General features: G+C 43.1%; 1 protein-coding gene across 2 annotated transcripts in view; it reads left to right on the forward strand.

Annotated features, from left to right (window-relative positions):
- Positions 1–19,716, forward strand: part of dlgap1b (discs, large (Drosophila) homolog-associated protein 1b) — a 269,804-nt gene that overhangs the window by 234,660 nt on the left and 15,428 nt on the right. For both annotated transcript variants that reach the window (XM_031835966.1, XM_031835967.1), the window contains exons 7-9: positions 12,102–12,310; positions 12,479–12,628; positions 12,892–12,974. In XM_031835966.1, coding sequence (XP_031691826.1) covers positions 12,102–12,310; positions 12,479–12,628; positions 12,892–12,974 — 442 coding nt within the window. The remainder of the gene's footprint in view (positions 1–12,101; positions 12,311–12,478; positions 12,629–12,891; positions 12,975–19,716) is intronic.

The raw sequence follows: 19,716 nt of genomic DNA on the forward strand, positions 1-19,716 counted from the left end.
TGGAGATTGTTATTTTCACTGAATCTCCATTTGGGAATTGGTTACACTACAATTAGGGTGTGGAAATGTTATGCTCTTAGTACTGTAGCCTACTCCCGACCGTCACATTGTACAGCGCCATATTTTCCTAAAGAAGTGGCGCAGGGGTCTAAGACACTGCATTGCAGTGCAAACTGCGTTGCTACAGATGCTGGTTCGATACCTGTGCCGGCCGCGACCGTGAGACCCACGAGGCGGTTTTTGGTTTCTCTCCCTCTAGAAACAAGAATAAAGAATTCTAAATAACAAACTGGCTTTATTTACTAATTAGTGAGAATGTCTCACCCCATGTTCAAGAATGGCCTTGTTCTCCCTCACTCTAGGTTAAATGAAAACAAAATCATTTCCAAAATATTGTTATTTTTTTAAACAAAGCGGAAATTATTATTATTATTATTATTAATGAATTTAGAATTATATAAACCCCCTTAGATATTCTCACAGATCAGATTTGTCCTCCAATCCTCTTATGCTCTTAGTGCTGTAGCCAACTCCCGACCGTCACGTTGTACAGCCCCATATTTTCCATTCCATTCTAACTGAAAGCCTGAGGGTTTTGTTTTAAATTTTTATTGGAATAGAAACACCATAATATTAATCAAATTAATTAAGCTACATTTCTTTAAATGAATCCCATATACTATGTTCTTACAAAAAAGTTTACATTTTATAGTAATGCCAATATTGAAGATGATCAAATACTTCTCAAAGATGCCCTTGGGTGATCAAACTAGCACTAACTGGCATTAAGTTAATGCAAAAAATTCTGCAGTATGACACAACTTTTAAAGGAGGAACCACTGTATCTGACATGTGTTAGCTAGCTAGCAGTTGATGTGAAGTCCCCAAAATGATTTGAAAGAACAATTGAGGTAGCCATGTAATCAGTGCTTGACTTGGACTGCAATAGGTGCCGGTAATCATTTTGGGTGTAGGTATTGTTTATATTTAGGTGCAAGAGCTTCACATTACTTTTGAGCTAATATTCTATAAGAGGAACAGGAGCTCAAGCAGTAGAACATTTTAGGTGCTGATCAAGCACTGCATGTAATCTAGCTAAACACAACTTTTATTTTTGGTCATTTAAATTAGTTAACTTACCCGTTTAAAGCTGTCCAGTGGGTATTTGATTTGCGAACTCCGTCACATTTGTGCGAAAGAAACACTGCTAACCAAACAGTGCTAGGTGCATGTGCACTTCAATTAAAGGGTAACCACTCAAAATGTAAATATCTTAGATTTTTTTCCCAGATATCAAATTAAACCTTGATGGGGTTTAAACATTGTTGTGACCATAGAACATCCAAGCCTTTGCTATTTTTTTCTATAAACAATTTGTGCTTTTTAATAGTGAAAACCATAAGAAATGGGAGAAATCAGAAACCTGGAAAATAAAAAACATAAAGAAATACCCAAAGAAATATAACGGAATTAGGCAAAAAAAATTAAAAGATTTTAAAGGGCCATACCAATGTTTTTTGCTATGCCTGACTTTATATCATCCTGCAGCATAGCATTTGGGGGAAAGTTGAGGTCAGGTCCAATGTTGCCTATGCACCCAAGAGCGAAAGAGGTTGGGCCATCCTAGAATTGTTTCAATTTAGAGTAATATAATATACACCATTTAACAGACACTATGGATACGGTTATAGATGATTTGCAACACATGTATGTAGTGCTTATGAAGGCTTTATTGAGGCTTTATGAAGCCTTTATAAGCTGCTCTTCATTTAAAGCGGGAACACATTCCCTCCTAATGGAGCTGAGGAATCCAGAGTCACATTCCTCCCACAGCATTCCTTCAGACAAACTGCATCCTTGAAACTGTCTGGTGTGGGTGTGCTTGAGATGACCACCTCTACCTCATCTCGTTCCTTACAGCCCTTCCCAACAATGCATAAAATAAAATAGTAAAATAGTAACACAATAAAATATACAAGAATATACAGGGACTACAAGTACTAGTATCATATCAATGTGCAGAGGTACAATGTATTTGAGGTATATCAGGAAACATAATAATAATAAGAGTAAGGGCTCTCCCGAGTGGTGCAGCGGTCTAAGGCACTGCATCGCAGTTCTTAAGGCGTTACTACAGATCCGGGTTTGATCCTGGGCAGTGTCGCAGCCGGCAGCGACCGGGAGACCCATGAGGCGGCAGACAATTGGCCCAGCGTCATCCGGGTAGAGGAAGGTTTGTCCGGTCGGGATGTCCTTGTCCCATCGTGCTCTAGCGACTCCTGTCTTGGGACAGGCGCAATGCACACTGACACGGTCGCCATTTGGATGGTATTTCCTCCGACACATCGGTGCGGCTGGATTAAGAGAGCAGTGTGTCGAGAAGCACTGCTGTTTGGGAGGTTTGTGTTTCGGAGGACGCATGGCTCTTGACCTTTTCCTCTCCCAAGTCCGTACGGGAGTTGCAGCAATGGGACAAGACTGTAACTACCAATTGGATATCACGAAAAAAAGGTTAAAAAAAACAATTTTATAATAAAAATGTTAAATAATAAGAGTAGAATAAAGAACATAGTAGCAGCAGCAAATGATGAGTGTAAAGGTGTGTGTGGGAGTGTCAATGTAGTGTGTGTGTGTGAGTGAGTATGTATATAGAGTCTACAATGTGTGTAGAGTCAGTGCAGATAGTTTGGGTACCATTAATTGACTATTTAGCAGTCTAGCTATTTAGCAGTCTTATGGCTTGGAGGTAGAAGCTGTTTCGGAGCCTGTTGGACCGAGAGTCGATGCTCTAGTACTGTTTACTGGACGGTAGCAGAGAGAACAGTCTATGACTAGGGTGGCTGGAGTCTTTGGCAATTTTTTGGGCCTTGCTCTGACACCGCCTGGTATGGAGATCCTGGATGGCAGGGAGCTCAGCCCCAGTGATGTTTTTATTTGTATTTTATTTCACCTTTATTTAACCAGGTAGGCTAGTTGAGAACAAGTTCTCATTTGCAACTGCGACCTGGCCAAGATAAAGCATAGCAGTGTGAACAGACAACAACACAGAGTTACACATGGAGTAAACAATAAACAATAAACAAGTCAATAACATAGTAGGGAAAAAAATAATCTATATACATTGTGTGCAAAAGGCATGAGGGGGTAGGCAATAAATAGACCATAGGAGTGAATAATTACAATTTAGCAGAGTAACACTGGAGTGATAAATGATCAGATGAACATGTGCAGGTAGAGATACTGGTGTGCAAAAGAGCAGAAAAGTAAATCAAATAAAAACAGTATGGGGCTGAGGTAGGTAAATTGGGTGGGCTATATACCGATGGACTATGTACAGCTGCAGCGATCGGTTAGCTGCTCAGATAGCAGATGTTTAAAGTTGGTGAGGGAGATTTTTGCAATTCGTTCCAGTCGCAAAAATCAAATCAAATGTGTTTATATAGCCCTTCGTACATCAGCTGATATCTCAAAGTGCTGTACAGAAACACAGCCTAAAACCCCAAACAGCAAGCAATGCAGATGTAGAAGCACGGTGGCTAGGAAAAACTCCCTAGAAAGGCCAAAACCTAGGAAGAAACCTAGAGAGGAACCAGGATATGTGGGGTGGTCAGTCCTCTTTTGGCTGTGCCGGGTGGAGATTATAACAGAACATGGCCAAGATGTTCAAATGTTCATAAATGACCAGCATGGTCGAATAATAATAAGGCAGAACAGTTGAAACTGGAGCAGCAGCACGGCCAGGTGGACTGGGGACAGCAAGGAGTCATCATGTCAGGTAGTCCTGAGGCATGGTCCTAGGGCTCAGGTCCTCCGAGAGAGAGAAAGAGAGAATTAGAGAGAGCACACTTAAATTCACACAGGACACCGAATAGGACAGGAGAAGTACTCCAGATATAACAAACTGACCCTAGCCCCCGACACATAAACTACTGCAGCATAAATACTGGAGGCTGAGACAGGAGGGGTGAGGAGACACTGTGGCCCCATCTGAGGACACCCCCGGACAGGGCCAAACAGGAAGGATATAACCCCACCCACTTTGCCAAAGCACAGCCCCCACACCACTAGAGGGATATCTTCAACCACCAATTTACCATCCTGAGACAAGGCCGAGTATAGCCCAGGCAGCAGAGAACTGGAAGGAAAGGCGGCCAAATGAGGTTTTGGCTTTAGGGATGATCAGTGAGATACACCTGCTGGAGCGCGTGCTACGGGTGGGTGTTTCCATCGTGACGAGTGAACTGAGATAAGGCGGAGCTTTACCTAGCATAGACTTGTAGATGACCTGGAGCCAGTGGGTCTGGCGATGAACATGAAGCGAGGGTCAGCCGACTAGAGCATATAGGTCGCAGTGGTGGGTGGTATAAGGTGCTTTAGTAACAAAACGGATGGCACTGTGATAAACTGCATCCAGTTTACTGAGTAGAGTATTGGAAGCTATTTTGTAGATGACATCGCCGAAGTCGAGGATCGGTAGGATAGTCAGTTTTACTAGGGTAAGTTTGGCGGCGTGAGTGATTGAGGCTTTGTTGCGAAATTGAAAGCTGACTCTAGATTTGAATTTGGATTGGAGATGTTTGATATGAGTCTGGAAGGAGAGTTTGCAGTCTAGCCAGACACCTAGGTACTTATAGATGTCCACATATTCTAGGTCGGAACCATCCAGGGTGGCGATGCTAGTCGGGCGTGTGCGGGTGCAGGCAGCGAATGGTTGAAAAGCATGGGGGGGGGCAGAGCTGTTGGCCGAGGTTGGAGTAGCCAGGAGGAAGGCATTGCCAGCTGTTGAGGAATGCTTGTTGAAGTTTTCGATTATCATTGATTTATCGGTGGTGACCGTGTTACCTAGCCTCAGTGGGCAGCTGGGAGGAGGTGCTCTTGTTCTCCATGGACTTTACAGTGTCCCAGAACCTTTTGGAGTTAGAGCTACAGGATGCAAATTTCTGCTTGAAAAAGCTGGCCTTTGCTTTCCTGACTGACTGCGTGTATTGGTTCCTGACTTCCCTGAACAGTTGTATATCGCGGGGACTATTCGATGCTATTGCAGTCCGCCACAGGATGTTTTTGTTCTGGTCGAGGGCAGTCAGGTCTGGAGTGAACCAAGGGCTATATCTGTTCTTAGTTCTGCATTTTTTGAACAGAGCATGCTTGTCTAAGATGTTGAGGAAGTTACTTTTAAAGAATGACCAGGCATCCTCAACTGACGGGATGTGGTCAATATCCTTCCAGGATACCCGGGCCAGGTCGATTAGAAAGGCCTGCTCGCAGAAGTGTTTTAGGGAGCATTTGACAGTGATGAGGGGTGGTCGTTTGAACCCGGACCCGTAGCGGATACAGGCAATGAGGCAGTAATCGCTGAGATCCTGATTGAAGACAGCAGAGGTGTATTTGGAGGGCAAGTTGGTCAGGATAATGTCTATTAGGGTGCCCATGTTTACGGATTTAGGGTTGTACTTGGTGGGTTCCTTGATGATTTGTGTGAGATTGAGGGCATCTAGCTTAGATTGTAGGACTGCCGGGGTGTTAAGCATATCCCAGTTTAGGTCACCTAACAGAACCAACTCTGAAGCTAGATGGGGTGCGATCAATTCACAGATGGTGTCCAGAGCACAGCTGGGAACTGAGGGGGGTCGGTAGCAGGCGGCAACAGTGAGAGACTTATGTCTGGAGAGATTCATTTTTAAAATTAGAAGTTCGAACTGTTTGGGCATAGACCTGTAAAGTATGACAGAACTTTGCAGGCTATCTCTGCAGTAGATTGCAACTCCTTCCCCTTTGGCAGTTCTATCTTGACGGAAAGTGTTATAGTTTGGTATGGAAATCTCAGAATTTTTGGTGGCCTTCCTAAGCCAGGATTCAGACACGGCAAGGACATCAGGGTTGGCAGAGTGTGCTAAAGCAGTGAGTAAAACAAACTTAGGGAGGAGGCTTCTGATGTTGACATGCATGAAACCAAGGATTTTTCAATCACAGAAGTCAACAAATGAGGGTGCCTGGGGACATGCAGGGCCTGGGTTTACCTCCACATCACCCGAGGAACAGAGAAGGAGTAGGATGAGGGTGCGGCTAAAGGCTATCAAAACTAGTCGCCTAGAGCGTTGGGGACAAGGAATAAAAGGAGCGGATTTATGGGCGTGGTAGAATATATTCAGGGCATAATGTGCAGACAAGGGTATGGTGGGGTGCGGGTACAGCGGAGGAAAGCCCAGGCACTGGATGATGATAAGAGAGGTTGTATCTCTGGACATGCTGGTTACAATGGGTGTGGTCACCGCATGTGTGGGGGGTGGGACAAAGGAGGTATCAGAGGTATGAGGAGTGGAACTTGGGGCTCCATTGTAAACTAAAACAATGATAACTAACCTGAACAACAGTATACAAGGCATATTGATATTTGAGAGAGGCATACAGCAAGGCATAAAGTAATCGCAGGTCTTGATTGGGAGAGCTAGCTAAAACAACAGGTAAGACAATAACAGCTAGTCAGCTAACACAACAACAACAGCAGGTAAAATGGCGATGACTAGGCAGAGAGGGTCGGATTAACTACACACAGAGCCTGAGTTCGCGGCTGGGGCCGACAGATAAAACATAAATAAACAGAATGGAGTAGTAGGTGGAACAGGGAAGCCGCCACTACGCTAGCATGCGGGCGACACAGCGTTTAAAGTTAGTAGCCCGGGGGTGGTAGGGGGGTCTGCTCAGACGGAGGCCGGTGGAAGGCACAGCGGAGTATTTGCGGGGCACCGCGTCGACAGAGAATCCAAGCCAGATGGCGAAAGAGGTATTGTAGAATTTTCTTTGCTAGCCGGGAGATGTGCCTGGCTCACGGCTAACTGGTGCTAGCTTCGTGGCAGTGGCGTTAGCCACTATAGCCAATTGGTTGCAGCGGTGATCCGGTGCCAAGGTCCAGAGTTTACAGCAAGGATCCGGTGGAGTATTGGGCTCTAGCCGTGTATGAGTGGGGTTCGGGTGAACAGCTGAGTAGGCCGGGGGGTGGGCCTCAGGGATAGCTTCGGTACTGGGTGCCACGGAGGGTGCAAGCTAGCTGTGAAGATCAGAAGTAGTGGCCCAGGGGTTACGGCAGGAATCCGGCATTGTTGTGGAGAGAAAGTCCGATACTGGTAGATTGGCGAGTAATATCCAGGCTAAGAACAGGGCTGGTATCTGTGCAGAAGGTAAAAGCCGCTAGCAGTGGCTAACAATGACTAAATAGCTTGTAGCTAATTAGCTGGTTTGCTTCTGGAGGTTCTTGAATGTGTTCTAAAGTTAAAAAATAATAGCGATTCCGTATCACATTGGGTGAGGCAGGTTACCGGAAGGTATAATCGAATTAAAAATCGAAAAAGAGATTGATTTTTTGGGGGGGAAATATATACAAAAAATACGAAAAATACAAAAGTACACGAGAGGACGAACAAAACACGACTACACTGCTATGCCATCTTGGATGTACTGGGCTGTCCACACTACCCTCTGTAGCGCGTTGCTGTCAAGGGTGAAGGGTGGAGCATTTCCCATACCAAGCGGTGATGCAGTCAGTCAATATGCACTCGATGGTGCAGCTGTAGAACTTTTGAGGATCCGAGGGCCCATGCCTAATCTTTTCAGCCTCCTTAGGGGAAGAAGAACTGCCTTGCCCTCTTCACAACTGTGCGGGTGTGTGGACCATGTTAAGTCCTTAGTGATCTGAAGCTTTCAACCCACTCCCTGTTGATGTGGATGGGGGGTGCTCTCCCCTCTTTCTCCTATAGTCCACGACCAGCTCCTTGGTCTTACTGACATTAAGGGAGAGGATGTTGTCCTGGCACCACACTGCTAAGTCTAGGACTTCCTCCCTGTAGACTGACTCATCGCCGTCGGTGATCAGGCCAGCCACTGTCGTATCATCAGCAAACCTGCTGATGGTGTTCTAGTCATTCATGGCTACACAGTTGTGGGTGAACAGGAGGTACAGGAGGGAACTAAGCACACACCCCTGAGAGGCCTCTGTGTCATAATTTATCATTGCGTTTGTTCTGTAATTTACCCTCACATCACTGGAACTGCATTGTGTCATATGGACAGCCAAATTGAACTGGGACTCTTGGAGATCAAGTGGCGGGATTGGGATACTCAGATCTGGAAGCTCTTGGTTTAGTCTCTGTGAGGGATGTATGAAGTTCACTGTGTTCATTAAGTTGCTAAGCACACACACACACACACAACAATAGTTTCAGATGGATGGCGGGCATATCAGTCGCAGGCCAGGAAGTCTGCAGTGTGCCTTGAGGTGGTCATGGCAGATTGAAATGTTTGGCTGCACTGTGTCAACAGCCCTGTGTGTGTGTGTGTGTGTGTGTGTGTGTGTGTGTGTGTGTGTGTGTGTGTGTGTGTGTGTGTGTGTAGAGGGGGGCATGTTCAAGCGTCTTTAGCGTGTTTACTTAACCTGTCTCAGCATACACAGCCCAGTCCTCACCTCCTCTCTGTCTGGCCACAGCAGAGCAGTGACAGATAGGAGGGGCATGGCGTTGTCTCCAGTTTCATATCCCTCTTACTGGAGAAACATGAAAATCCAATGTTCTTTAAAGCCTTCTTCACAGTGTGTGTGTGTGGGGGGGGGGGGGGGGTATGGACTTCTGTTCCCCACAAGAGTAGTAAGCAAACCAAAATTTGACCAATTGGGTGCATTTTGTTACTCCCCACAAGGTCAAATACTATTTCTAGGGAATTTCAGGGTTAAGGTTATAATTAGTGTTAGGGTTATAATTACGTTAAGGGTTAGGGTTAAGAGTTAGGGTTAGGTTTTGGGGTTAGGTTTAAGGTTAGGGTATGGGTTAGGGAAAATAGGATTTTGAATGGGACTGAATTGTGTGTCCCAACAAGGTTAGCTGTGTGTGTGTGTGTGTGTGTGTGTGTGTGTGTGTGTGTGTGTGTGTGTGTGTGTGTGTGTGTGTGTGAATGACTGCAGGCGATAGAGCTTCAAAAAGACTGACATTCAATCCCCTGAACCTCTGCTCCCTATTCGCCTGGCAAGGCCAAGACCATAGCCTCTCTCTCTATCTGTGTCAGTCAGGCTGTGTGTCCCAAATGGCAGCCTATTCCCTTTATAGCACACTACTTTTGACCAGAGCCCAATGAGCTGGTTCTATGGGCCCCGGTCAAAAGCAGTGCACTATAAAGGGATTAGGGTGCCATTTGGAACACAACCAGGGTGGGTGGGTGGGTGCTTATACTTACTGGTCTGTACTCAGTGACCTTTGTAGAGATTAGCAGTGTTTCAATCATAGACCCATAGAGACATCTGCAAAACATCAGAACTGGGTTAAAAACAACCCAGCACTGGGTAAATAGTGGACAGAACACACATTGGGTTATTTTGACCCACTTAGTTGGGTTGTTTTCTTTGAAGACTGGAGGCATGGATTAGTAGGAGTGGGGCATTCAAATAGTTATTTTTGGCCACCCATGAGAGTACATGTAATTTCAGTTCTGTTCTGTTCTGTTGTGATCACATGTTAAGGTTAATCACTGATACTTTTGAAGCTTTAATGCCTTTGCATATTTCAATGTTGGGATGGTCACCACTTTATTGTTTTAAATTGTATTAAAATGTCCCTTCAATATTTTTGCACATATATTAATATGTCTGTATGTATATGTATAATAATATGTATATTAATTATAATATTAAGATTTATTGTAATATTATTTTAAGTGGTAACTCTCCCAACAATGGGATATACAAAGGCACCTGAGGAACTCATAATCTTGTACAATCTACAAACATGTGATGGCAATAGAACACATTATGAACCAGAATCACATTTACTTAAACGGCTGGCCAAAAATAACTATTTGAAAGCCACGCCCCTACTAAGCCACACCTCCAGTCTTCTGATCTGACCTGGTAGCTTGATTACCCAGCATCAATAACCCAACAACCCAGCTAAGGCTGCTTTCACATAGGAAGCCCAATTCTAATATTATTTTCACTATTTGGTCTTCTGACCAATTAGATCCGCTCTGAAAAGGATCTGATGTGATTGGTTAAAAACCAATTAGTTGAAAAAATAGCATAGGTGACTCAAGTGGCTGGGTCAAAATAAAGTGTGTTCTGTCCAATATTGACCTAAATTGGGTTGTTTTTAAGCCATCATTTTTTTTGAGTGTAGGATGCTTTCTCACAGGGTGGCTTAAGGCTGTGCTGCACTGTTACAACTTTAACTGGATGGCACAAAAATACAATATATTTCTCTTAATATACAAATTGTGCTGCTTCTTTTCTTGAACAAGTAGTACAGCGTTATCTAACACCTGGTAACGTAGTCTTTGGCAACTCTTCCTGTTAGCTACAATAATCTAACCAAAATACAATCTTATTAATGTAAGCATCCTTATCTGAACTTGTCAAAACTTGACTGTACAGACTCATGGCTGCCTTTGAGGATGAATTCAATCGGATCTTGACGGGAGGCTTTAAGGTAGCCAGCCCGCCAGCCAGGCAACCCTCTCACCTTTGCTGCAGTAATGTAGCTGTCAAGAGCAGGTGGGAGGGCCCACATAAACATTTTATCTAATGGTTTTCGACACGGCACTCACTCACGCACACACAAACACACACACTCCGTGCGCCGCACTCAGGGTTTGGCAGACAATGGGCACTGTATGCCGCTCCCACCGTACGCTTTAGGATGTTTGTCTTTTTCAGGGATTAAAGGGATCCAGGAAATGATCTCACTGTCCTAGTTTCTGGGACAGGAGTCAGCCAATAACCTAGTTCTGATGGGGACACGTGGAGGAGAAATCAAAGACATAACGCTTCTATGTTCTGTGGTGTTATGTTCTGTGTTTAGTGCCTTGGAAATATTGTGTGGGAACCCTATCCCCTACTTTTGACCAAGTGCACAATTTTGACCAGGGCCTGCGCAACTGCCAAACTGTCGCTGTAATCGGAGATGGCACTCACTGACAGAGAGAGAGTGATAGAGAGAGAGAACTGATGTATGTATGAGTGTGAGTGATTTTGTGGATCTTGTTTGGTTGAGTATTGATCTTTGTGTTAGGGCTTGTTTGCAGTGACACCCTACCTCATTACTCAGTACACGTCTTTGTTTATAGACACTCACACACACACACACACACACACATGCAGTTGGCCTGTTATGATTACGTAAAGGAGGTCAGGCAATAGAGGAGATCAGGATGGCAGTTTTCAGCCACAATAGACTAGATCCGTAGTTCAAGTGAAGTGACCAACAGACAAACCTTTTTAGTAGTTTAACTAAGCTTTGTTGAAGATGCTCTTAATCTTGATTCTACACTATTTGTTCATTTGACAGCTAGCTAATCGCCCTGTGAACTACTCAGTCACTACTGTACTTAATCTCATTCCTAGGCACTTCCGCCCAAAAGCTTCCGCCCAAACATGGCCTTCCTTAGCTAATACAAAACGACCGGGAGAAATTCCGGGCGCATAGGCATTGGCTTAATCGGCTTAATCTACCAACCAATCATCTCCCACAACACCTTCCCCCTAACCCTCCTCAACGCCTCGCATCTCAGTGCAAGAGGCATCACTGTAGTACCTGGTTCAAATCCAGGCTGCATCACAACCGGCCATGATTGGGAGTCCCACAGGGCGGCGCACAATTGGCCCAGTGTCATCTGGGTTTGGCCGGGGTAGGCCATCATAATAAATAAGAATTTGTTCTTAACTGACATGCCTAGTTAAATAAAGGTAATAAAAAATAAAGGCCAACTTTGAATAGTTTATATCACAGGCTTAAATGTGCTGTGTGCAATAGCCTGGGGATGAGGTTACTACTGTACTGTACGTACTTGCAAAAACAAAAAAAGGTTAAACAATTTTTTTATTTTTTATATATATGTTTGTTCTCTGACTTTTTGTGTCATTTTTTCTAATCATTTTACCCCACATTCCCTCTGCACTGATATTTTTGGGTTTTCATAATTTTGTAGTTTCCTCTGTAGATTTTTAACCACTTTTTCCCATTTCCCCGCTGCAGTGTCATCAATATATTTTCTCCATAATTTTGTAGTTTTCTCTGTATATTGTGTAGCTTTTTCTAACCAGATTTTCCTCCTCCTGTCCCCCTCTGCAGTGTCATCATGCATCACCACGTACAAGAAGATGCCTCCGCCGGTACCGCCGCGCACAACCCCGCCCAAGCCCTTTATCTCCATCACGGCCCAGAGCAGCACCGAGTCGGCCCAGGACGCCTACATGGACGGGGGGTCAGGCCCCCGGACCCACATCAGCACCTCCCAGCCCGGCCTGTCCAACTCCAGAGAGAGCATCGACAGTATGAAGGTATATCATATAACAAAGTATATTGTGTATTCTGAAAATATTCTAAAACTTAACGGTATGTCAATCTGTTTTTGACATTTGTGATTTTATCAAATCAATAAAAAGATAAATACATTTTTTTTTTAAACATATTTGATTGTTTATTTTATTATTATTATTATTATAAAGGCCCTGACGGCAGCCATCGAGGCAGCTAATGCCCAGGTCCACGGCCCAGCCAGCCAGCATGTCACCAACAGCACCATCACCGCCACCAACATTGCCTCCACCAACAGCAAGAGAGACACCCTCCGGAAGTGCCTCTCCATAGGGATACAGGTCGGAGAACAGACACAGATATGCCTATGAGCGTATTGACCAAACAATGACTACATGCTGACCACACACTGACCTTTGGTCTGTTCTTAATTGACTTATCTCGGTTAAAACCCAAACTAAAATCTTGCGGAATTTGGTCTGATTCAACCATTTTATGTTTACATAGTCTGTCCAGGAGAGATGATTAATTCTTACCTGTAAAAAAATAAAGTTTATATAAAAATACAACAACAACAACAACAAAAATCTGTGTACGGTTGTAGGTGGATGGACCAGAGGAGGTTGGGGGGACAGAGGAGCACTCCAAGTTCCAGTCAGTAGGCATCCAGGTGGAAGAGGAGAGATGGTGAGAAAGAGAGCAGGAGCGTGTGAATGATTTTCTGCCATTCATGGTAGTGTTTATCTTGTATCCTGTTGCAGTCTGCTGGTGTCTCTGCTAGCTGACTGTCCACTCATTGTGCATTCAGTTGGCACCTCTTTTTGACACTCCCCCTCATGCCTGAGAGCTGTATGTGTATAAATGTGTACCTTCGGGTTGGGCCTAGTGACTATAGGCTGTCGGGTCCACCATCCCACCCCACACCTCACTACACAACAGCTGCCTCCAGCTCGGAGGAGTTTGGGCATCAGAGCCCCTTGACTAGGGGGCCCATGCATGCAGTGACAGCTGGGGAAGTGGAGGATGTGTTGGAGGGAGGGGATAGGAAGGGAGTGGGGGCAGTTAGTTGACAGCCATCTGTTGCAGCAGCATTTGTGATGTGGCCAGGCCACTTTGCGAGGGGGGGGGGTTTCTGTCAGTGTCCTGTTCTTTTCAGTACATGGTCGTGTACAACCCCAACTCCCCCTTTTCCTGCCCTACACGTAACAGTTCCTATAGGTCCCCTATCTCCCCCTAAACCCTTATACTAAAGCCCCTATAGCATGCCAATTGACCACCTCATTGGACAACTGCCCTGGCCCCTGACTGACTTATACAAGGAACATTTGCATAGGCAGGAAGTCAGGGAACGTTCCTGGTTCCTGGAGTTGTGTTAAAATATGTCACACAGCAGGCAGTTATGTGTCAGTGTGTCTGCCTGCGTAACTCCCATCCACTTAGCACAGTAACCCCTCTGTTAGTCAGAGCTGAGGGGAGATGACCAATTTAGATACTGCACTAGATGCAGTAATCTAATTTCATACTGTACACAGAACATGTTTAGGAATCAAAGAGCCCAGTCTCAACCTACCAAGGTCATGCACAGGACTGCAGTTTCAGAGTCAGATGCAGAAATCTGGACTGTATACCAAACGGCAACCTATTACCTATAGTACACTGCATTTGACCAGAGACCTATGGCTGGGCGTATTTGCCCGGGTCAAAAGTAGTGCACAACATAAAGAATAGGGTTCCAATTGGGACAAAGTAATCTGGAGTTTTTCCTCAAAGAGCTTTCCTCAGCTGACTAGCCAAGCATTGAAAAGGAGGCACATCTCCAAGCAGCCAAGGAAAACATTAACTCCTGTAGACACTTCCACTAGTCAAGTGGCTCTGGGGTTTAATGTCACACATGTACCTTCCCTTAGTGCATGTTTGAATTTGTGTGCGTGTGTCTGTGTCTGTGTGTGTCGCAGCCGGTCCGTTCTGGGAGGTCATGGTCTGGGCAGAGTGCCCCTATACACTAGATTCCCAGACGGTGAGAATGCATCTCTTCTGTGGCCCTACCCCACTCACAGAAAAGGTGTGAGTGTGTGTGTGTGTGTGTGGGGGGGGGGGGGTCATAACCTCACCTCAGTGTTTGAACTGGGCTTAAGCCTGCCAAACTGAGAGGGAGTGGAGGAGAGCAGTAAAAGAGAGGAACACTACAAACAACCTGGCTACCTTTCCAAGACATCTGTCAGCTGTCTGCGCAGACAACTCAGACAAAATGACTCAAGTAAATGTCACCCAGTAAAATACTACTTGAGTAAAAGTCTACATTTGTTTTTAAGTATGTGTAAGTATTAGCAGTATATGTAATTGTTAAAATATATGTAATTATCAAAGATAAAAGTATAAATATTTTCAGATTCCTTTCTAGCAACCTAGATGACACAATGTTCTTATTTTTATGGTGGGGTAGCCCCCCCCCCCTCCCACTCCTACATTCAGACATCATTTACAAATGAAACATGTGTTTTTAGTAAGTTTGCCAGGTCAGAGACAGTAGGGATGACCAGGGATGTTCTCTTGATAATTGTGTGAATTGGACAATTTTCCTGGCCTGCTAAGTATTCAAAATGTATCGAGTACTTTTTGGTGTCAGGGAAAAATGTATGGAGTAGAAAGTACTGTTCATTCAGAAAGTATTCAGACCCCTTCCCTTTGTCCACATAACCTTATTTTAAAATGGATTAAATATGTTGTTTTCCTCATCAATTTACACGCAGTAGCCCATAATGACAAAGCAAAAACATTTTTGTTTTTAAATGTTAGCAAATTATTACAGAAATACCTTATTTACATAAGTATTCAGACCCTTTGCTATGAGACTCGAAATTGAGCTCAGGTGCATCCTGTTTCCATTGATCATCCTTGAGATGTTTCTACAACTTGGAGTTGACCTGTGGTGAATTAAATTGATTGTACATGTTTTGGAAAGGCACACACCTGTCTATATAAGGTCCCACAGTTGACAGTGCATGTCAGATCAACAACCAAGCATTGAGGTCGAAGGAATTGTCCATAGAGCTCAGAGACAGTATTGTGTCGAGGCACAGATCTGGCGAAGGATACAATAAATTCTGCAGCATTGAAGGTCCCCAAGAACACAGTGGCCTCCATCATTCTTACATTTTGGAACCACCAAAACTTTTCCTAGAACTGGCCGCCCGGCCAAACTGAGCAATAGAGGGAGAAGGGCCTTGGTCAGGGAGGTGACCAAGAACCCGATGGTCACTCTGACAGACTGCCAACAGCCCACTTGGAGTTTGCCAAAAGGCACCTAAAAGACTCTTAGTCCTTGAGAAACAACATTCTCTGGTCTGATGAAACCAAGGTTGAACTATTTTTCCTGAATGCCAAACGTCACGTCTGGAGAAAACCTGGCACAATCCCTACAGTGAAGCATGGTGGTGGCAGCATCATGCTGTGGGGATATTTTTCAGTGGCAGGGACTGGGAGACTAGTCAGGATCAAAGGAAAGATTAAAGGAGCAACATACAGAGAGATCCTTGATGAAAACCTGCTCCAGAGCACTCAGAACATAGACTGGGGCGAAGGTTCACCATCTAACAGGACAACAACCCTAAACACACAGCCAAGACAATGCAGGAGTGGCTTTGGGACAAGTCTTTGAATGTCTTTGTGGCCCAGCCAGAGCCTGGACTTGAACCCGATCTCTGGAGAGACCTGAAAATAGCTGTGCGGCAATGCTCTGCAGAGATGAATGTGAGAAACTCCCCAAATACATGTGTGCCAAGCTTGTAGTGTCATACCCAAGAAGTCTCAAGGATGTAAATGCTGCCAAAGGTGCTTCAACAAAGTAACTGATTAAAGGGTCTGAATACTTAAGTAAATGTGATACATTTTTTATACATTTGCAAAAATTCTAAAAACCTGTTTTTGCTTTGTCATTATGGGGTATTGTGTGTAGATTGATGAGGATTTTCTTTTCATTTAATCAATTTTAGAATAAGGCCAGTGGTTTAAAGTACTTAAGAAAAAATACTTTAAAGTACCACTTAAGTTGTTTTTTGGGGTGTCTATTCTTTACTTTACCATGTATATTTTTGACAAATTTTACTTTTACTTCACTACATTCCTAAATAAAATAATGTACATTTCACTCCATACATTTCCCTGACACCCAAAAGTACTTGTTACATTTTGAATGCTTAGCAGGACAAGAAAATTGTGAATGCACACACTTATCAAGAGAACATCCCTTGTCATCCCTACTGCCTCTGATCTGGTGGACTCACGAAACACACATGCTTTGTTTTTAAATGCTTTTGGAGTGTGCCCCTGAATATCCGTGAATTGAAAAATGAAAAGAAAATGGTACCGTCTGGTTTGCTTCATATAAGGAATTAGAAATTATTTATACTTTTACTTTTTATACTTAAGTACATTTAAAACCAAATTCTTCTAGATTTTTACTCAAGTAGTATTTCACTGGGTGACTTTTACTTGAGTCATTTTCTTTGAAAGTATCTTTAGTTTTTCTCAAGTATGACAATTTGGGTACATTTTCCATCACTGAATAAGAGTGTAACGTAATAAAATGTGTAAAAAGTCAAGGGGTCTGTACATTATTTTCTTTAAGAATGTAGTGGAGTAAAAATACAAGTTGTCAAAAATATAAATAGTAAAGTACAGATGCCCCTAAAAACTCCTTAACTTCTTGCGTCGAGCCATCCCGGATCCGGGATCGTGAATACAGCCTCAAGCTCATTACCATAACGCAACGTTAACTATTCATGAAAATCGCAAATTAAATTAAATTAATATGCTAGCTCTCAAGCTTAGCCTTTTGTTAACAACACTGTCATCTTAGATTTTCAAAATATGCTTCTCAACCATAGCAAAACAAGCATTTGTGTAATAGCTAGCGCACCTAGCGTAGCATTTAGCGTTAGCATTAGCAGGCAACATTTTCACAAAAAAACAGAAAATCATTCAAATAAAATCATTACCTTTGAAGAACTTCAGATGTTTTCAATGAGGAGACTCTCAGATAGCAAATGCTCAGTTTTTCCTGAAAGATTATTTGTTTAGGAGAAATCGCTCCGTTTGGTGCGTCACGTTTAGCTACGAAAAAAACCTGTATCCAGGAGTGTAATTATCCCTGCAGCTCATTAGCATAACACAACGTTAACTATTCATGAAAATCGCAAATTAAATTAAATTAATATGCTAGCTCTCAAGCTTAGCCTTTTGTTAACAACACTGTCATCTTAGATTTTCAAAATATGCTTCTCAACCATAGCAAAACATGCATTTGTGTAACAGCTAGCGCACCTAGCGTAGCATTTAGCGTTAGCATTAGCAGACAACATTTTCACAAAAAACTGAAAATCATTCAAATAAAATCATTCCCTTTGAAGAACTTCAGATGTTTTCAATGAGGAGACTCTCAGTTAGATAGCAAATGCTCAGTTTTTCATGAAAGGTTATTTGTTTATAGGAGAAATTGCTCCGTTTGGTGTGTCACGTTTGGCTACCAAAAGAAAAAAGAAAATTCAGTCTTCAAAACGCAGAACTTTTTTCCAAATTAACTCCATAATATCGACTGAAACATGGTAAACGTTGTTTAGAATCAATCCTCAAGGTGTTTTTCACATATCTCTTCATGATATATCGTTCGTTGAAAGCCTCCTCTCTCCTCTCAATCACTGGATGACTGCGTGCAGCTTGTAGATTACGCACCAATTTAGACAAAGGACACTGGGCGGACCCCTGGTAAATGTAGTCTCTTATAGCCAATCTTCCAATGATATGGCTACAAATACGTCACAATGCTGCAGACACCTTGGAGAAACGATAGGAAGGGCAGGCTCATTCCCGGCGCATTCACAGCCATATAAGGAGACAATGGAAAACAGAGCTTCAAAAATTCTGCCCATTTCCTGGTTGAAGTTTTATCTTGGTTTCGCCTGTAGCATGAGTTCTGTGGCACTCACAGATAATATCTTTGCAGTTTTGGAAACCTTAGAGTGTTTTCTTTCCAAAGCTGCCAATTATATGCATAGTCGAGCATCTTTTCATGACAACATATTGCACTTAAAACGGGCACGTTTTTTTATCCATAAATTAAAAGAGCGCCCCCTATATCCAAGAAGTTAACTTCTTGGCGCACCCATCCAGTTTCGCACCCATCATTTTCGTCAACATCCGCTGAATTGCAGAGCGCCAAATTCAAATGAAATTACAACAAATATTTCATTTTCATTAAATCACAAGTGCAATATAGCAAAACACAGCTTAGCTTGTTGTTAATCCACCTGGCGTGTCAGATTTCAAAAAAGCTTTAGAGCAAAAGCTATCCAGGGTAGCCTAGTGGTTAGGGCGTTGGACTAGTAATTGAAAGGTTGCAAGTTCAAATCCCCAAGCTGACAAGGTACAAATCTGTCGTTCTGAACAGGCAGCTAACCCACTGTTCCTAGGCCGTCATTGAAAATAAGAATTTGTTCTTAACTGACTTGCCTAGTTAAATAAAGGTAAAATATATATTTTTTAAAGCTATCCAAGAGTTTATGTTAGGACATCTCTCTCAGCAGATAAAACATTACAAACAGCTAGCAGCAAAGTAGAAATTCAGAAAAGCAATAAAATGAATCACTCACCTTTGATGATCTTCGGATGTTTGCACTCACGAGACTCCCAGTTAGACAATAAATGTTCGTTTTGTTCGATAAAGATTATTTTTATATCCAAAAACCTCCATTTGGTTGGCACATTTTGTTCAGAAATCCACAGGCTCGAGCGGTCACGAGGGGGAAGACGAAAATTCCAAATAGTATCCGTAAAGTTCGTAGAAACATGTCAAACATTTTTTTTAATCAGTCCTCGGGTTGTTTTTACAATAAATAATCGATAATATTTCAACCGGACCGTAGCTTTTTCAATAGGAGAGAGAGAGAAAATGTCTGCTCCAAGCTGTTGCGCATACAAAACTCTGCTGGCACCCAGCCATCCATTGACGTGATGTGATCCTTCTCGCTCATTTTTCAGAATAAAAGCCTGAAACTATGTCTAAAGACTGTTCACACCATGTGGAAGCCATAGGGAAAGGAATCTGGTTGATATCCCTTTAACTGGAGGGAAGGCATGCAATGGAACAGGGAGATTAGTATCTCTTAGGCACTTCCTTGTTGGATTTTCTTCAGGTTTTCGCCAGCAATATCAGTTCTGTTATACTCACAGACAATATTTTGACAGTTTTGGAACCTTTAGAGTGTTTTCTATCCTAATCTGACAACTATATGCATATTCTAGATTCTGGGCCTGAGAAATAGGCAGTTTCATTTTGGTACGTTTTTCATCCAAACATCAAAATACTGCCCTCTACACTCAACAGGTTAATAAGTAATACTTTAAAATATTAATGACTGAATTACTTAACAAA

Source organism: Oncorhynchus kisutch, linkage group LG11, assembly GCF_002021735.2.
Source record: "Oncorhynchus kisutch isolate 150728-3 linkage group LG11, Okis_V2, whole genome shotgun sequence".
Classification (NCBI taxonomy): domain Eukaryota; kingdom Metazoa; phylum Chordata; class Actinopteri; order Salmoniformes; family Salmonidae; genus Oncorhynchus; species Oncorhynchus kisutch.